A 17,978-nucleotide genomic window follows, 5' to 3' on the forward strand; every position below is an offset into this window, starting at 1 on the left:
TTGGCTACTGAGGATGAGAGGATTGGGGTAATGATTGATGATGGGGAAGCAATGGCAATGGTTCAATAACAATGGTGATTTCAGAGGTGCAATGGGCAATGTTCAATAGAAATGGGTTGAGGGGCAATATCAATGATTTCAATAAGCAAATGGGTGATGAGGAATTTCTACTATAATATCTGCATAATCATCTCTGTCTCTCTCTCTCTCTCTGGGGAATCTACAAGTGGGGGGGGAAGACATTTCTTATGTTAAGCTGAAAGATGAGCAGTCAAGAGGGATTCTGGCTATGGGAAGAAAGACTGTAGGTGATGTGAACATAGTAACAACTGGTAATGATGATCACTAATGAAAGAGGTAAGCACAGATCCAATGATGTAATGTGTACAATAGACATAGTACATGATGAGCAATGTATGTAAAGGGTTTAATATGTGAGAAGATATCTGTAAAAGGAATGTACTATAATCATTTAAGTAAGTTACTAATGAAATGAATGTTGTAACTAATAAAGACTGTAGGTTTTCTGTAAATCTTATATCCTTTATAACTATTGAACCATTGAAGATAAAGGGGTACTATGTGTGAGTGACTATAGGTGAAATGAGGCATATAATTTGAATATGCAATAATAATGAAGTATTTGTGAAGTTTTATGGGGTAATAGGTAGTGTAATGATGAAGATATGTAAAGAGAAGATACTAAAAAACTACTTGTGGCTTGGGATGGAGCACCACAGCGTGCAGGACTGGATCCGAGCTGAAGAGGGGCTGATCATGTGTGATGATGATGACTTGGATACACAATCCCTCATACTTTCTAGCTCAAAATAGTGTTTAAAATTTACATTTCACTTGATAGCCTGTTGTATATACACAAATGCTCCAGGAATTGATCTCAATAGGGGGTTTCGCGTTAGACTGATTACAAAATCAGTCTAAGAACCTTGCTAAAAATTGATGGCTTCTCATGCAGGTCTATGCAAGGATATTCTAGAAAATAAATAGAGTTCTCAGCAAGACCTCCCCTGTAAAGGCCTTGCTGAAGGGAATGCTTATGCAGTATTTTTTCAAGTTTATGCAGGAAGCGTGCATGAGATTTGAAACCATCTGTGATGAGCAGCCAAAATCAGGCTAACATGAGCCCCCCTAATTTCATTTTTTCTCCTAATTTCATCTATTTTTCTCCTATCTCATGCAACAACTCAAAAAGCTTGGTTCAACCCCAGACCTGACCCAACCTGCATGATCCTTAATTGGGTTTGGTTTTGGTCGGCTTATTTGGAATTTGGACCCAACCCGGCCTTCACCTTGGGGTAGGTTCAGGCACTGTTTTCCAACCTGTTTACATCCTGAACCTAGACCCAGTCACAGTGGATCCAGGCAGATTGATCATCCTGCAATCTACCAACTCAGGATCCAGAACCCCTGAACCTAGACACCATCACTCTCTCCGGAGAGAGTGATGGTGTCTGGGAGTATGTTGCATGTCATTGTCAACTGGTGGTACTTGCTTGACTTTTTCTTCTAGTTTCCACAATCAGACCATAACATGCTCCTCAATAAAGTGGCCAGATTCCTCTGTTCCAATTGGAACTCTTCTTGCTCTTCCTCTGGAGTGCTTGTTGCGTGGACTGGGCTGCGTTTGTTGGCTTTTTTGCTTGGTCTTGGGCCTAAAATACTGGGGCTTTTCAGCATCAAAAATTGCATCCTGCTGTTCTCCCCCACCTCCTTACAAAAAACGGGGTTGGGACCGCGACAAAGGCGGGAAGCGCGCTTATTCACGGCTAAACTTTGTGCGCTTCCTGTACGAGCGCTAAAAAAAACGCTTTTTCCTCACCTAAAAAGCAAGAGCGCAGCAGGCAGCGCCGCTACTTTCAGTACATTGAAGCAGCCTCCAAACCTGCGCTTGGCGCTTTGCTGGGGTTTCTGCAGCAAAGTGGTTTGCCGTTGGTTCTAGGAAAGAGGAAAGGGCTTCTTGCTATACACCACAGGAGTGATTGAGGAAATCTCAAGTGTTCCCTCAACACTTGACAAGATATTGAATGTCTTCTGGACGCTTGAGGGAGCAAAATGTGCGTTAAACCCACAAGACATGGGCTTTGCGTTGAGGGTTTTGTGACGTTGTCAGATCCCTCCCTCAACGCAAAGTTTGTTTTAACATTGGGGCGGTTCTGGGACTGCCTGTTTTTCGGATGTACCAGTTCTCTCAACGCTCTTCCAAAGCGTTGAGGGAACAGTGGCCCGGAATCAAGCTGTTATCTGACTGCACCAGTTCCCTCAACGTCTGGTAATCTGTTGAGGGAACTGGAGCATTGGAAGAACAATCGGGTTCCAGGCCGCTGTTCTCCAAACGTTTTGGAAGAGCGTTGAGGGGACCCTTGCGTCCAGTCAACATTATGCTAGAAAATTAGCTTAAGGGCATGAAAGCACATTTTGCTGTTTGTTTTTGAGCATCTGCATGATGCCCCATAAAGTCTCTGATAAGTTTTTTTTTTGCTAAAAAAAGTACTTGAACAAAACCTCAAGTTGATAAGTGTAAGGTTCATAGTGAAATCTCATAGGAAGATGGTGCATATGTTGAGAAACCTGGCTACTGACAAGAATGATTGCTGATTGCTTGTCAGGTTAAGCATCAGTCTTGGGTGATCAGCCTTGCCCTCAGGGTGGCATGAGTCGTGCAAAACCCTTTTGGCCCGGGCGACTTACTGGGCAACGTTCGATCAACGTTGCCTGGCCAGAGTGGCAGGGTCAAACACAAGTCCTCCCCACCAACACCACCAAAACCAATTGTTGGTTAAGAATGCACCAACCGTGTGACAATGTTGCCCTGCAAGCAAGAGCGCAACGTTTGAGTAACCTCCAGGTCCTCCGATGACCTAACGTTGGGCTGCTCTAAGGTTCCGATCCGGTGCCCCGGAGCCGGATATCACCCATCCTGCACCCTGACCCTGGTCTTATCCGGAATCCGGACGGATTTTCCCGGATCTGAAACCAAGGGGCATATCCCAAAAAGTGCCAATTTGTTTGGGTATGCCGGGGATTCCCCGGTAGACTTCCCCATTCATGCGGGTTTGACGGGTATTCCCCGAGAAAGACCCTATTTTTGGGTGTTTTCTGAGGTTTACCCGCATAAATCTTGCTTTTGGAGCGCTTTTCACTATCCGGCCGGATTCCGGATCTCTCGAGCTCAATCCCGAACCCTGATCCGGCCTGCGGGGTTTCCGGATTTCTCCGGATCTGCGGGGTCCGGATCGGAACCTTAGGCTGCTCCTGTGGTGTAGTTTTGCCAATTGTTGCGTCCAGATCCCGATGTGGTCATGCGAATGGCAATGGGCCGAGACTCGATGATACACACCTTGGGCTTATCGGTCTCTACCCACTTTCAACCTTTAATCAATCTGGCGTGGTACCAAGATACATCACAAAGTGGTGATCTCCAGACTCCAATGGCGGTTGGATCTAATCTTCACTTTGCCAGCATATTTATTTATTTAGGTATTTATGCATAACAATGTATCCGATAAAGTATGACAACCCACTGCATGTCTTATCTAGGAATCAGAATGCGACACTTTCAAGTCAAGCACTATCGGAGTTTTTCCTGGCGATGTAGCGCAGAGTCTGAAACTATTGCACCATTGCGATGGAATCTCAGGGGGAGCCGCCAAAGCACATTTCCAGATGCTGTCGGGTATCATTCGTTCCGCTTCCGGAGGCCGCAGGGTAGCCCATACTGGCTAATCATGGAATGGGAGTGTGTGGGACGTTGGGACAGGTTGGGGCACAGTTTGCATGGAGCTTGAGTAGCTTTCAGGATGACTTCGCTGCGGAAGCAACTGTGAAGTTAAGGCTATGCTGGTTTCCAATCGAGCAATAAGGTCACTGGAGGAGGGCCCCGCAGGGGTTCTGTCTCGCACCACCAGAAATAGAAGATGAATACGCAATTCCTGGCTTGGGCTTCAGCGACATGGACAGTAGGTCGATCGATCGCAGAGTGTGGACAAAATGACATCCCATGTATTTATAACCGGCACTTCCAGTCAGTCCCGGCCTCTGCCGGCACAGTCCCAGGTGTAGATCACGATAAGATCTGTTGTAATTCGAGTGGTAGCATCTCTTCCCGTAATACTTAAAACCGCAGTCGGGAATTTTCAATCACCTGTGGTAGGCACTTCATGCAATACTGATTCTGTTTCGCTGCCTGACATGTATCAGTATGCTAATTATGTATTGTATTGGTATGACTGGTATGACCGGGGAAGTTCTCAAGCGACTGATGTGTGATCTTGATTAGCGGAAGACCACAATACATAACCGAGGGGTGCCTATAAGTAGAGACACCTGCCCCGCTGAAATTCTGAATTGTGATAGCAGCCAGCGACACTGAAATTCCGTTTGGTTATTAACGATCGCCTGACTCCCTCACCTGATCAGTACCACATCGTCACCTCGAAACTTGCCAGTAGCCCTTACCCAACGACCAACATGGTGCCAGCTGTTGATTACGATGGTAAATTCATCAGCCGAGCTGGAAAACGATGGCAGCCCTCCGGAAGTAAGTGCTGGCTTTTCTTGATTGGATATTTTCGGACAGTCCGAGTAATGTGTTGCAGACACAGGTGGCTGAGTGGGACGCTTTTTTTTTGTAAACGAAGTACGCGGTCTATTCCCTCTGGAAAATCGACCAGGGATGATCAGTATGCTCGCCGGGAAGCCCAACCCTGCAACTTTCCCATTTGAATCGATTGCAATCACCTTGAAGCCCTCGGTTGCAACGGGGGAGGTACCCGAAACGCTCTGCTTGAGTGGGCGAGAGTTGGACGCTGCACTCCAGTACGGCCCCACCGCTGGCCAGGAAGAGTTTCTGAACTGGGTATACCAACTCCAGCAACGATGCCATTGCCGGGGCACACCAGAGGAGGAAGGATGGTCCTGTGCGATCGGAGCCGGTAGCCAGGAGTTGATGGAGAAAGTAAGTCCGGCTGCATTTTCACACATTGTGCACCAATGAAATTCGCTGAACTCTTCGAGGTTTTTCCCTTACAGGCTTTTGCTGCAGTATGCGATCCCGAAGACACCATCCTGATGGAAACGCCGGTTTACTCGTGAGTCAGGCTTTCCTTGCTCGTCTGGGACATTGGCAGGATCATATAATAACGATTCTCGTTGGATTCTGGATCGTGTTAAAGTGGCACACTCGGGTTCCTTCAACCCTCTGGTCGCACCTTGATCGGTAAATTTCTCACTCGCAATCTTCGATTGGCTTGCCATATTTTTAAAGACAACTTTGTCCACTTATGTAGAAATTGAATCCGATCACCATGGAATATCTGCCGTCGAACTTGAACGTGTACTTGCCAACTGGCACTCTGATCCGGCCACGAGCTCATTAAAATTTCCCAAAGTGGTTTACTCCATGTAAGGAATTCATACTAGTGATGTTTTTTTTTTTTTTTTTTGACGACTTGATCCTTCGAACATCATCATACTGATTCCGTCGAACCAAACAGACCCACAGGTTCAAACCCCACAGGCTGTTCAGCCCCACTCGAACGCAAGCGGCTCATCCTAGAGCTTGTTCGTAAATATGATCTGCTCCTTTTTGAAGACGATGCGTATTACTTCTTGCATTTCGATAGAAAAAATCGAGCCCCGAGTTACTTTGCTCTGGAAAAGTCAGAGGGTGGTCAAACTGGTCGGGTTGTTCGATTTGACTCGCTGAGGTGAGCCCACCTTGAAACTCAAATTTGGACGTCAAATAAATGGAACCTGAGATTAATGTCAATCTGGAAATCCCCTTGTACATCTAGTAAAATCATTTCGTCCGGTAAATCACGAAAAAGAAAACTATGATCCAGCAGACTTCTAAATTATTTGGGGTGATCATTAAGCGGACTGTTTTCGTTTGACATAATTATAGGAATTCGACTTGGTTTCGTCACAGGTCCAGCTAGAATTCTTGAAATTATTAGTAAGTCTACAATTCTTCCAAAGAACAACGGTCCAGAAGTTTGAAGTAGAAACGAAAACTAAAACGTTACTCTTCGATAGATCTTCACACTTCGAATACCAACTTACAGCCCTCTAGTGTAACCCAAGCCATAACCGGTAAACTACTATGTCACTGGGGATTTGATCGTTTCGAGGCTCATTGCGACCAAGTCTCGAAGTTTTATTCTGATAAGCTCGAAGTAGTCAATGCTGCTGCCAAAAAACACCTGACAGGATTGGCAGAGTGGAACAAACCAGTGGCTGGGATGTTCTTGTGGCTCAAGTTGAACATCGCTACCCCAGGGAAAGAAGAAGAGGCGGATTCATCCACCTTGATATCTACACGGGCGGTGCAAAAGGGAGTGCTTGCTGTACCGGGCTGCGTGAGCTTTCCCGATCTTGCACTCTTGATACCATTTGAAGAGTTCTTAATTCCGCTATACTCTTGATTTATTTCACTTACAAAACATGGGCTATCAGGCGTTTTTACCAAACGCCGGCAAAAGCGCTTACGTGCGTACTAGTTTCAGCTTGATCGATGGAAATTCGGCCGATGAGGTCAGTACTAAGAAATACAGATTGTTACTAGCTGCACCCGGATAGGTCTCTATGGCTAATGGTACCGTTCATTTCACCAGGGCTTTGCGAGGTTAGCTTCTGTGATCAGGGAAGCACGAGTGGAAGCCGGTTTAGAATAGCCGGATATGATACTACTCGTCACACTGGGCTCTCCAGTCTTTCTATCACATTCAGCCGAGTCAATCACATCGATACCGCTCGTTTACTCTAGATCTCAGATCACATGCGCCACGCAACTCACTTTGTTCATCCAAGCACTTTCGAGATCTTTTTGCTGTTTTCACAGTCATTTGCATTCCTTTGTTTATCTATTTAGGAAAATCAAGTTCTTGGAGTTTTCTTATCAAAAGAAGCCTTCGCCACTACCCTGACCTCGCAAGATGGAAACTGAATCTTCAGCCCACTAGTGTAACTCGTCCAGGATGATCTCACCTGCGCGTGAGAGTGTTAATGTACCAGTCTACACAGGTGGCTATCAGCGTTGAGACAATAACGCGTCGTTTGAATAATGCAAGCAGCCAAAAACGCGTGGTTTTTGAGACGCAAAATTTCGTATGCGGAATGGCTGTTCTCATCAAGCCTTCGAGAGCAGCATGGCAACCAGCGCGAGGTGCATCGGCGTCTTTAGCGGCACACCGCCCCAGAAACTTGGGCTCGTTTCACCTCCTGGCTGATTGATCTTAACCCGATTTCAGGATCCCAAGCCTCGCCCCAGTGCCGTAGTTACTCAGACTATAGGCGAGATCGAACTTAACTAAGTCCCTCTCTCGCCTGAGGCTTTGCCGGAGGGACTTATGACTAATCAGGGATTCTCGCATGAGAGATATTTTTGTTTTGGTGGTGTTTTCCTTTGAGCCACCAGAACTCAACTCTGACCATCGCAAACCTTCTAAGTTTTTGGTGGATGGTACACCTGCATCTGCCCCTCCTTCTCATATAATAGGAGGTTTCAAAGTTGGCCAGATGTGACTTGCATGCACTTTTGCAAGTTGGTGTTCAAGTTTGTTCTTGAACGCCGAGTTGCAAAAGTGAATGCAAGCCACACTTTACCACATCCCCTAAGCCTGCTTGAATGTTTTTTTGAAAATTGGTGTTCAATAAAAGCCTTGAACACCAACTTGCAAAAGTGCATGCAAGTCATACATGGCCAACTTTGAATCCCCCTAATATCAGCCTCCCTTGCCTCAATCTTCATCCCTTTTTTATTTTTTGAAAAGTCTCATTTTTGAAGAAATCTACCGGATCACACAGAAAAGGTCCGAGCGCGCTCAGCCAAAGCGCTGTACTTTGATTGAATTATTATTTTCTCAATCAAATGTTTGAAAACTTTGAGTGAAGAAATAGAGAATCTGAAAAATGTGTAAAATATGAGAAAAAGCATGCAATGCATAGAGAGTTGGTTGAGAATTACATGAGATACAGCGGATGTAACAAAATTAGGGCTGAAATATCCGGTTCTCTCATGCAAGAATTCCTGATAAGTCATAAGTCCCTCCGGCAAAGCCTCAGGCAAGAGAGGGACTTAGTTAAGCTCGAGGCAAGATGGTGATCTAGAAGGCGTGGAAGTATCAGAGCGCAAGCCTTCCACAGGCGCATCAGTTTTGACTGCGGCCAGGAAGGACACCCAAGATGCTAGTCAGCGTCAGACCAAGATCAGGTCAATCTCCCTGTCCCCAGCCACTTCCATCATCCGTCTGCCATCCACTGCTTGCATAACCTCAGCACCCTTGACAATCATCTGTTTCCTTTTTTGCACCCGGGGAGGATGAGTAGAACCCCAGGAGAGAGGATTTTTCACTCCTCTTGAGCCTCCAAGATGCAAAAAACTCCAGATTGACCTGACCCTGAATGAAGGCCCCAGCTCCTCAAGATTTATCATCACCCAACTGACACAGACCTACAAAAGCATCCTTGGCATGCCATGGATCTGTAGACACTGACACCACATTCACTGGATCACCTGAAAATTCCACACCAACCCCTCTAAAATTGCAGCTGCTCTGTCAGTTTTTTTAATTCCCAAAAACACCCCAACCCACAAGGTGATGCAAGCAAGCAAATTTGAAAAGAGTGTGTGATTCTTGCACGGTTGAGCCCCCACAATGTGAGTACAGTTGCAAGGGCATATTACTCAAACTTAACTATGATGATTTCTCCTCCTAAGACAATGTTGACTTCAAGGTCTTGAGCTAGCTGAGTTATTGAGCACAAATTTTTGTAAGCAACTTATTGAGTTTATCTTGTGCATTTTTAATCATTAACTGAGTAGCTTAACATTGTAATTGATTGCTTTTGAGTGACTTGATCCAGCAATGTAATGACATTTACCAAATTTGAGTCAAGGTGGTGAATGAAACCAAGAAATCAAGAGAAGAAAAGTTCTGCCAGGTTTGACACAGCTTGTAGATATGCCTTCACTGCACCACCACATGTACACCTCATATTGCATATGCATGATGTACGTGTCTACAAATTACCCTCAACAGCTCCCACACCCACAGACATTGTAAGTCCACTCCGCTCTCAGACTGATATTCTGTCAACTTCAGTGCACATTGTTGACCACCATTGGACTCCTCTTGCCCCTGTATAGCTTACAATTTTGGGATCTCACTCGCTCGCTGTCTCCTCCCCAGCTACTCCTTCTTTTGCTGCCACAGCTTCCCCCAATCACTGCCACTACTACCCAGTCCGCGCTGGCCTGCTTAATTCAATTCCAGCTCTGCCCGCCATGGCATTGTGTACAGTCCCCCCCACTCTGCATCAATGAACCTCCTCTGTGCCAGCCTTGCAGAACCGCAGTCCACAATTCAACCTCTGCAACCCTGTTCAGACATATTTGATTCCCTGACCCAAATATACCACTACTGGCTACAGCGCATAGAAACTTGAATGATGGTTTATGCCAGCCGTGGAGGAGGCAGAGTTGAAACTTTAATACAGGGGGTCCGCCGTCTTGATCTTGGAACACCTGAAACACCTTGTGGTCATCTGCACGTAGCAAAGCCACAAACAGAAAGATTACTCTGTGTGTATCATTCTGGAAATGGAAAAAGGATTACATAATCTGTGGTGCATGCAGGTCCAACAAATGCAAGCAGAAAGACCAGGTTTCAGAAAAGTCCTGACCAAAACTCTCTATCCAAAAGAATCAGCACAAGCGCCAAAGGTAAGCAGTGAGATAATAAATTGAAGACTGATGATTATACAGATACTGATTATGCAAAGCTCACATTTTACACCAATTTCAAAATGTTTTCAGTTCCCCTGTCACGCACACATCCTCAACTGGATATTTAGTCCCTTCTCCTCCCCCACATACCTAGCTTGGCAGAGAACTTGAGTGGCCCCTCTCTCTCTGTTGTTGCTAGGTAAGCTTCCCATTTCACCAGCAGTGGGCAGATATGTTACCCATCTGGTAACACTTCCCGTAACATAACTAATTGTGTTACATTATTATCTATTTACAGATAACTGGGGGAGCAAGTACGTTACACAATTCAAATATGGGGGTAACACAGGACCAGTTATGATAACGGGTATCATGACTGTACTAGAGACCTGTTATCAAGGCCACTGGATAATCTGATATAGTAGAGTTGGCAGGGGTCATTCTGGTGCCTTCTGCCTCTTCTGTGCTTTGCGCAATTGATTCCCCATTGCGTCGCCAATTTCCGAAATAGTTTTTGGGCCCCGGTTGCCACCAGGACCAACATTGCGCTTTTTTAAGTTACAGGTATTGTAACACACCAAATTTGAGTTACAGGTGCAGTAATCACCGCACCACTACTTTTTGGGGCCTCAAAAACTTACAAAGAAAATTTAGCTACAGTATATTACATTATGTGCATAATGGGGTTATGTTATCAAAAACAAAGCAAATAGAATATTCAAAAAAGTTACAATATTCAAAATGACCCCTGTAATGTACTTTAACGTATCTGCCCACCACTGGTTTCATTCTTTTGTTTCTCTTTCCTACTCTAGTTATAAAAGGTTGTAGATAATGATAAAAAGAGAAGTCAGAAGGCCCCTCTCTCTCTTTTTGCTAGTAATTAATCACAAACAATTGGAGCTAGAAAAATCAATCTCAGTGCCTGTTCCCATGCCCCCCTTGAGTCAACTTGGTGAAGGGCTTGGCTGAGTGCTTGAAGAGTCAATTTTATATTGCTCTAGACAAATTCCAAGAATGAATGACCAACAAAACAAATTCCACTCAAAGAGCTCGGAGAAACAATTGGTGATTGTTCAAATTATAAACAAGGCAGAGGGAAATACAAAGGCTAACTGAGGAGTGTTGCATGAAATTGCAAATTATTTTGCAACACTCTAAGCTCTTACACTGTTTTACCAAATCCAGCTAAAGAGGACACCATAAGGCTATGTCCCTATCCAAGTAAGGATCAAAGCATTCTTCTACTTATACAAGATTAAGTGGTGCCTATTGACATTCTCATTAGCGCAGATTAGATCTGGTAGACTCACAGGGCTTGAACTCTGTTTCATTTTTTTTATTTCTTTTCTTTTAAGTAGAGAGAAGCCTTTCTCCGTCTCTTACGTAAAAATCTTCACTTATCATGGCTACGTTTTTAACAAGCTTGATAGTTATCTGATTCTGATAAAGAAATACACCTCTTAGCCTTTTGAAATCTTTCATTCTTCACCGGAAAGAAGCATGGGAACCTACACCCATGTTTTGATTACCTCACCTGAGTCTCAAAGATGTGATGCAAAGAAAACAAAACTTGCTCCCACTGATAATAGACCTGGTGGAAATCCTTCTGGACCTTTGAAACTCCTACAGAAGATTATGACTGCCGGAGGGGGAAAAAGACAAAATGGCTTTCATCTGCTGGGAGGAGCAATTGACAACATCCACCATGACCTTTGGAACCACTGGTGCACCAAGATACTTTCCGTACTTCATGCAGGACATCCTGCTGGGACAAATTGGAAAGGACACCACCAATTACTTTGAAAACATTATGGTGTAAAATCAGAAGCTCTCTGAATATGCAGAGGTATTCAATGGTATTCTTTAGACCTTGAGCAGGCACTGAATTTGGCTAAAATGAGAAAAATGTAAATTCTTAAAGTCTGAGGTGGAATCCCTAATAGGACTTCTGATAGCCTGTAATCAGATTAGAATGGACCCTGCTAAGTTGAAAGTGTTAACATAATGACCCTCTCTACAGAATGTCAAAGAGTCACAGTGGTTCATTAGATTTCCAAACTTTTACAGCGGCTTTATTAACCATTTCTCTGGGAAGACCAGGCTGCTCCAAATATTACCTGATATAAAAAATCAAAGACATAATTTGTGTGGGACAAGAGGTTTTACACTGCCTTTGGATCTGTGAATACCACCTTCACCAGCACTCAAATCCTGAAAATTGTGGACAACCCCAAAGTATTTATCCCTGAGTGTGACTGCTCCAACTTTTTTCTTGGAGCTGTGATTTCCCAGATTTGCAATTAAGATGGAGAACTTTACCCTGTAGATTACCTTTCACTATCCTTATTAAAGGATAAGATAGACTACACAATCTTCAACAATGAATTTCTGGCCATTGTGGCTGCTTTCAAGAAGTGGAGGCATTATCTTGACAGTAATCTGCACTGCCTTACTGAAATTGTTTACACCAACCACTGCAACAGGAAAAGATTTGTTATCACCAAGGATCTGACCCACTGCAAAGTGTGCTGAGAGGAGACAATGGGGTTTTCAGTGTTAGGCTAGTGTACCAAACCAGATGCACCCTGCCAACAATGACTGGACTTAGCCCCCATCCCCAGGTAGAAGACTCTTGGAAATCTGCTGAAGCCATGAAAAATTATGGAGAAGATTCTTGCAGATGTGTCAGAGTTCAAAACCTGGTTTGAAGACAATTCCATTGAACTCAAAGACGCAAAGCACTGGTTTGAGGTTGAAATATTGTAAATTTGATCAGAAACTATTGCAGAGGGGCAGATGGCCATTTCAGATGTGGTGATTTATTGCTAAAATATCAGAGAATTGACCCAGCTTGACAAGCAGCTGACCAAGTGGATTCAATGATTTGACACGCTGGCAGGGAAATTGAACAGATATATGGTGATTGAAACCTTTGAAATAAAGGATGAATCATGGTACCAGCAGACCCTGCTCTGAGGGCGGAGATCCTGAATATTAGGCACCACAGAAAAGTGGTGGGCCATCCAGGCCAATCCCGCACGCTTGTGCTGGTTTTATATTGTGACAGCATTCTGACCTTATTTTACTGCCTGAGAAAGATGATGCACTTGATTCTGGGCAGAAAGATCATGAATGCAGAACAATTGGTAGACCTAATTTCTGCACATATGGAAGCTCCATGACAGCCAGAAACCATTTTGTCAGACTGCAGAAGCTTGTTTCTTTTTTGGATTCCACCTATCCACGGTGTCCCACCACAGAACCAATGTGCATTCCAAAATTGCAAACAAAGCAGTGGAGAGGAACTTTTACCACTTTGTGTGCTACCCCCAGGACAACTGGGAGCCCCTGTTGGTAACAGCAGAGTTCGCTTGCAACAACAAGCACACCTCAACAGGAGTGCCACCTGTCAGCTGGCTGCTATAGCAGAGCCACCGTAACATAAAAATAAAAAGTAGTATTACATATGAAAGAGATATTATTACACTCTTACACATGTAATACCATAAAATAAAAACATAAAAATAATTGCCTATGAAAGAGACATTATTACTGTCTCTTACATAAGTAAAAATCTGAATATTATTTTATATTCTTAATCTACGCCTAAATTAACCTAGGGTACCCCACTCACAGGTACCCTTAATTCTCACTGCTTCATTGTGTAATCACCCAATTAAGAATTTACAATGTATCCTTGAATTGAGCAACCTTTATGCTTGTATACATACGGATGTACTTCGCGCACTGCGAAAAACTCGTCGCGCACTGCAGGGGGCGTCCACTCGACGTCCCGGCCACAGTGCGCGGAAGCTCAAAATGCTTCGCGCACTGCAAATGAAAAGCTTGAAATTCTCATTTTTTTTTCTGCCAGCCGGCAGAGGGGATTTTTCTTTCCCCTCCTCCATTTTCTTGGGGTATTCGGACCCCCCAGCATGACATAAAAAAAGAATGATAAAAAAATACAAAAAATAAGCGGAGCGCCTCCCCGGGGCGCACCCCCCGGGGATTCTTAACCTGCTAAAAAGCCATGGATCGGGTACCCAGCCCCTCGAAAACAGAGTTCGAGGGGCAGAAGTACATACCCCATGACTTCGCCGTGCGGATGGCCGGCACAGGCTGGTCCCGGAGCGGAGTACATGCACACTCCCCCAATGACCGGCCAGCACGCACGTGGAGTGCAAATCACCGGTCATCAAGGGGATTACGTACTCCTCTCGATGACCGGAACGGTCCCGCTTATCGAGAGGAGTAAACACACCTCTCGATGACCGGAACATTCCCGGTCATCGAGAGACTAAGCATTCCGCTCGATGACCGGAACAGTCCCGGTCATCGAGAGCAATTGATCCCCTCGATGAACGGAACGGACCCGGACATCAAGAGGAGGAACACTCTCGATGACCGGGTCTGTTCCAGTCGTCAAGGGGAGTGTTTACTCCTCTCGACGACTGGAACAGACCCGGTCACGGTCATCGAGAGGAGTAAACACTGCTCCTCTTGACGACTGGAACAGACCCGGTCACGGTCATCGAGAGGAGTAAACACTGCTCCTCTCAACGACTGAAACAGACCCGGTCATCGAGAGTGTTCCTCCTCTCGATGGCTGGGTCCGTTCCATTCATTGAGGGGATTAAGTGCTCCTCTCAATGACCGGAGCGAACCGTTCATCAATCCTCTCCTTGAACAGTTTGCTCCGGTCATTGAGGGAGTGTTTCTCTACTCGGTGACCGCAGCAGACTCGGTCATCAAGATGATTATTTTCTTGATGCCCGGGTTCGTTCCGGTCATTGAGTGGTGTATTTAATCCTCTTGATAACCGGGACCGTTCCGGTCATCGAGAGATGTGTTTACTCCTCTCGATAAGCGGGACCGTTCCGGTCATCGAGAGGAGTATGTAATCCCCTCGATGACCGGTGATTTGCACTCCACCTGCGTGCTGGCCGGTCATTGGGGGAGTGTGCATGTACTCCGCTCCGGGACCAGCCTGTGCCGGCCATCCGCACGGCGAAGTCATGGGGTATGTACTTCTGCCCCTCGAACTCTGTTTTCGAGGGGCTGGGTACCCGATCCATGGCTTTTTAGCAGGTTAAAAATCCCCGGGGGGTGCGACCCGGGCAGGCGCTCCGCTTATTTTTTGTATTTTTTTATCATCCTTTTTTTATGTCATGCTGGGGGGTCCAAATACCCCAAGAAAATGGAGGAGGGGCAAGAAAGATCCCCTCTGCCGGCTGGCAGAAAAAAAAATGAGAATTTCATGGTTTATTTTCTGCAGTGCGCGAAGCGTTTTGAGCTTCCGCGCACTGTGGCCGGGACGTCGAGTGGACGCCCCCTGCAGTGCGCGACGAGTTTTTCGCAGTGCGCGAAGTACATCCGTATACATATGTACATACACCACGGATCGTGTTCCTGGAATCGGCACACGTCCGGTGGACACTTGGGACTGAAGAGTGTCCACTGGATGGCCAGGGAGCATCCCGCGGATGCCAGGTGCGCTGAGCATCACGTGGACGTTTTTTGAAAGCGTTCATGTGATGCTCCGCTCTTAAGAGCGTCGAGTGGACATCCCAAAAAACCGTCCTTTGGACATTCTCCATTGAGAGTGTCCAATGGACACCTCGGGTCAAGAATCCATCGGACACTCAAGGCAGAGTGTCCGATGGACACCAAAGCATCACTGTCCGGTGGACACTCTTGTCTGAGAGTGTCCGATGGACACCATCAAGACAGCGTCCATCGGACACTCTCGACCGAGAGCGTCCGATGGACACCACCAAGACAGCGTCCATTGAACACTTGACCGAGAGTGTCCGATGGACACCCACAAGACACCGTCCATCGGACACTCTGGATCAAGAATGTCCGATGGACACCCACAACCGCACACTCTCGACTGAGAGTGTCCGATGGGCACTAACAAGACACCGTCCATCGGACACTCCGGATCAAGTGTGTCCGATGGACACCCACCATCAGCATTTTTCGGACACTCCGATGGAGCCAGAAAAAGGACTGCCACTCGCACACTCTGAGCACAAGTGTCCAATGGGACATTGATTGAACAATTGACCTCAAGTGCAGTCACCAGCAAACTGTGCCTAATTTCACTATTGCTACACGGTAGCATTGTTTTTCATTGCCTGGATTTTTTGTTTACAAGTCATTTAATCCAGAAAAAGTATCAAAAAAAATTCAAACCCTCCAATATGATATTTTGGATTTACAATCATCAGCAGGCGCGTATGGCGGGGGGACGGTGTATGGCTCGGCGTATGGCGGGAGCGCGACGCTGGAATGCCAGCCGCTGGTCTATCCGCCCAGCCACTCGTCCTTCAACCCCTACCACAGCTTCGCCAGTCTGGTGGAACCGACCCCTGCGTACCCGCTGCTGGCCGAGCAGCAGCCCGCCCTGGGCGAGTTCCGGAGCTTCTCGATGCCGCCTGCCGAGCAGCAAGCCTACCAGCATGCGACCAACTTCGCGCCCTCCGCCGCGGGTGCCAGCCGAGCGGCCAGCCAGCAGCAGTACACCGAGACGGACGGCTATGGCCAGCCGGCCTGGCAGACTGGCCTCCACGCGTCCGCTTCCGAGCCCAGCGTGCTCTTCCCCGCTTCTTCCGACGCCGACGGCGCGGGCCCGCTCGGCTGGCCCAGCAGCACCAGATGGCAGCCCAGTTAGCAAACAAAGCGCTACTGCTTGCCCCCCGCCGAGCTCGCCCGGGAGCTCTCCGGCGTCCGTCGCCGCAAGTCCATGTGCAGGGTTGGCCAGGCCCGCCGCGCCGCCAAGCCCCAAGCAATTGTCTCAAATAATAACGCAGAAATACTCTCAGGCTGTATGGTCTTGCAAGACTTACTATTTTCCAAGTGATAAAGATACTTTGATATGGTCTCTGACATTTTGTGTTGATCTGTCTCTGAAGTTTTGTGTGGATTTCTGTAATCCAAAACATGAATTCAATTGGGATGAGAAGTGTGGTTTAAATTATCTTAAAAGAATCATACTTTGCAATTAATGAAAGTTCAGAAATCCAGTATTGTTGGCTGAGGCAACACTCTTGACATAAAAATTGAAAGTGTGATTTTGGAGGCTGAAATTGTTTGGGATGAATCCTTGAACTGAAGGCATGTAATTTTCTCAGGGTACCAGCCTTTTGTCAAGGAAACTGTTTGGGGTAGGTTTTCATGTGAAGTTGTTTCCCCTGCAGCGGCGTAGCCGCCTTGGCCTCTAGTTTCTCATTTGTTATGTAATTTCTCAACAAAATTATAAGTTATAACCTAAAATACGGTAAGAATCCAAGATTCCAACACTGCCTAAAATTTAAAACTCTATAGAATTATCCACATCATTATCTTCATCCCCTGCATGGGTTTGTTGATATTCAAAGTGATGTAAGCCCCAGTTTTGTAAGCCATCTAAAACAGAATGAACCACATCTTGATTGGAAATCTGTGGTAGATGAGTCTGGGAGATTTGATGGTGATGAAATGGATCATTAAATGAAGCAGTGTTGATGACATAGTTTCTGTTGTCTGTGTGTTTGACTTGAGTGGTCCTGATTTCTGTTTCTTGGCGTTCAATTCTGGATGGTCCTGTGTTCATGATTGGACATTTTCCTTTGTGGCAATTATGCTGAACGTTGATACAAGCTTGCACATCCTACAAAGGTGCCCCAAGTTAATATTCTTGAATTTCAAATGGATCATTCAAATTAAAAAACTCACTTTGACATTAACATACTGATTTGTCTTTGTGCGGCAGATCTCTCGCATTGAATAAAGCTCATTTGTTCCCATTAGCTTGAAATGATTAACGTGGACATAGAACTTTGACCTTGCGCTTGAATAATGTTCCCATAATGATTCAACTGATCCAACAATTAATTGTGAGCCATGTTGCGGAATCTGTGAGGAGAAATTGAATCAATAAATGATGGTAAATGGTTAAAATACAAAATCAATTACAACAAGAATTCAAGTGACTAACCAGAACAAAACATCCTTTCTCCAAAAATTCATGTTGGTTTATTTGAACTTGGTGAACTTGTCTGATTCTGTTGCTTGAGCAGTGTTCAATTAATGGTTGAGGTACTCCAAGCTGGTCTTCTTGAGGGACTTTGGTAATTTTTGCAAATGGATACTGTTGGGGCAAGAGCGGATTTGCAGTGGCAAGGTTGTAACCCAAAGACTTGCGGATAACTTTGTTGCATAGGAAAATATTGAGGACTTCTTGGGA

General features: G+C 45.7%; 1 protein-coding gene across 1 annotated transcript; it reads left to right on the forward strand.

Moving 5' to 3' along the window:
• Positions 1–4,488: 4,488 nt before the first annotated feature.
• Positions 4,489–6,692, forward strand: PtA15_7A469 (uncharacterized protein; the record flags this gene model as incomplete). The annotated part of the gene is made up of 11 exons (XM_053171078.1): positions 4,489–4,558; positions 4,659–4,975; positions 5,050–5,108; positions 5,193–5,236; positions 5,307–5,421; positions 5,514–5,726; positions 5,814–5,830; positions 5,924–5,974; positions 6,055–6,377; positions 6,475–6,552; positions 6,633–6,692. 11 exons carry the CDS (start codon positions 4,489–4,491, stop codon positions 6,690–6,692), a joined length of 1,347 nt encoding a protein of 448 aa, XP_053022296.1.
• Positions 6,693–17,978: the final 11,286 nt, after the last annotated feature.

Source organism: Puccinia triticina, chromosome 7A (assembly GCF_026914185.1).
Source record: "Puccinia triticina chromosome 7A, complete sequence".
NCBI lineage: Eukaryota > Fungi > Basidiomycota > Pucciniomycetes > Pucciniales > Pucciniaceae > Puccinia > Puccinia triticina.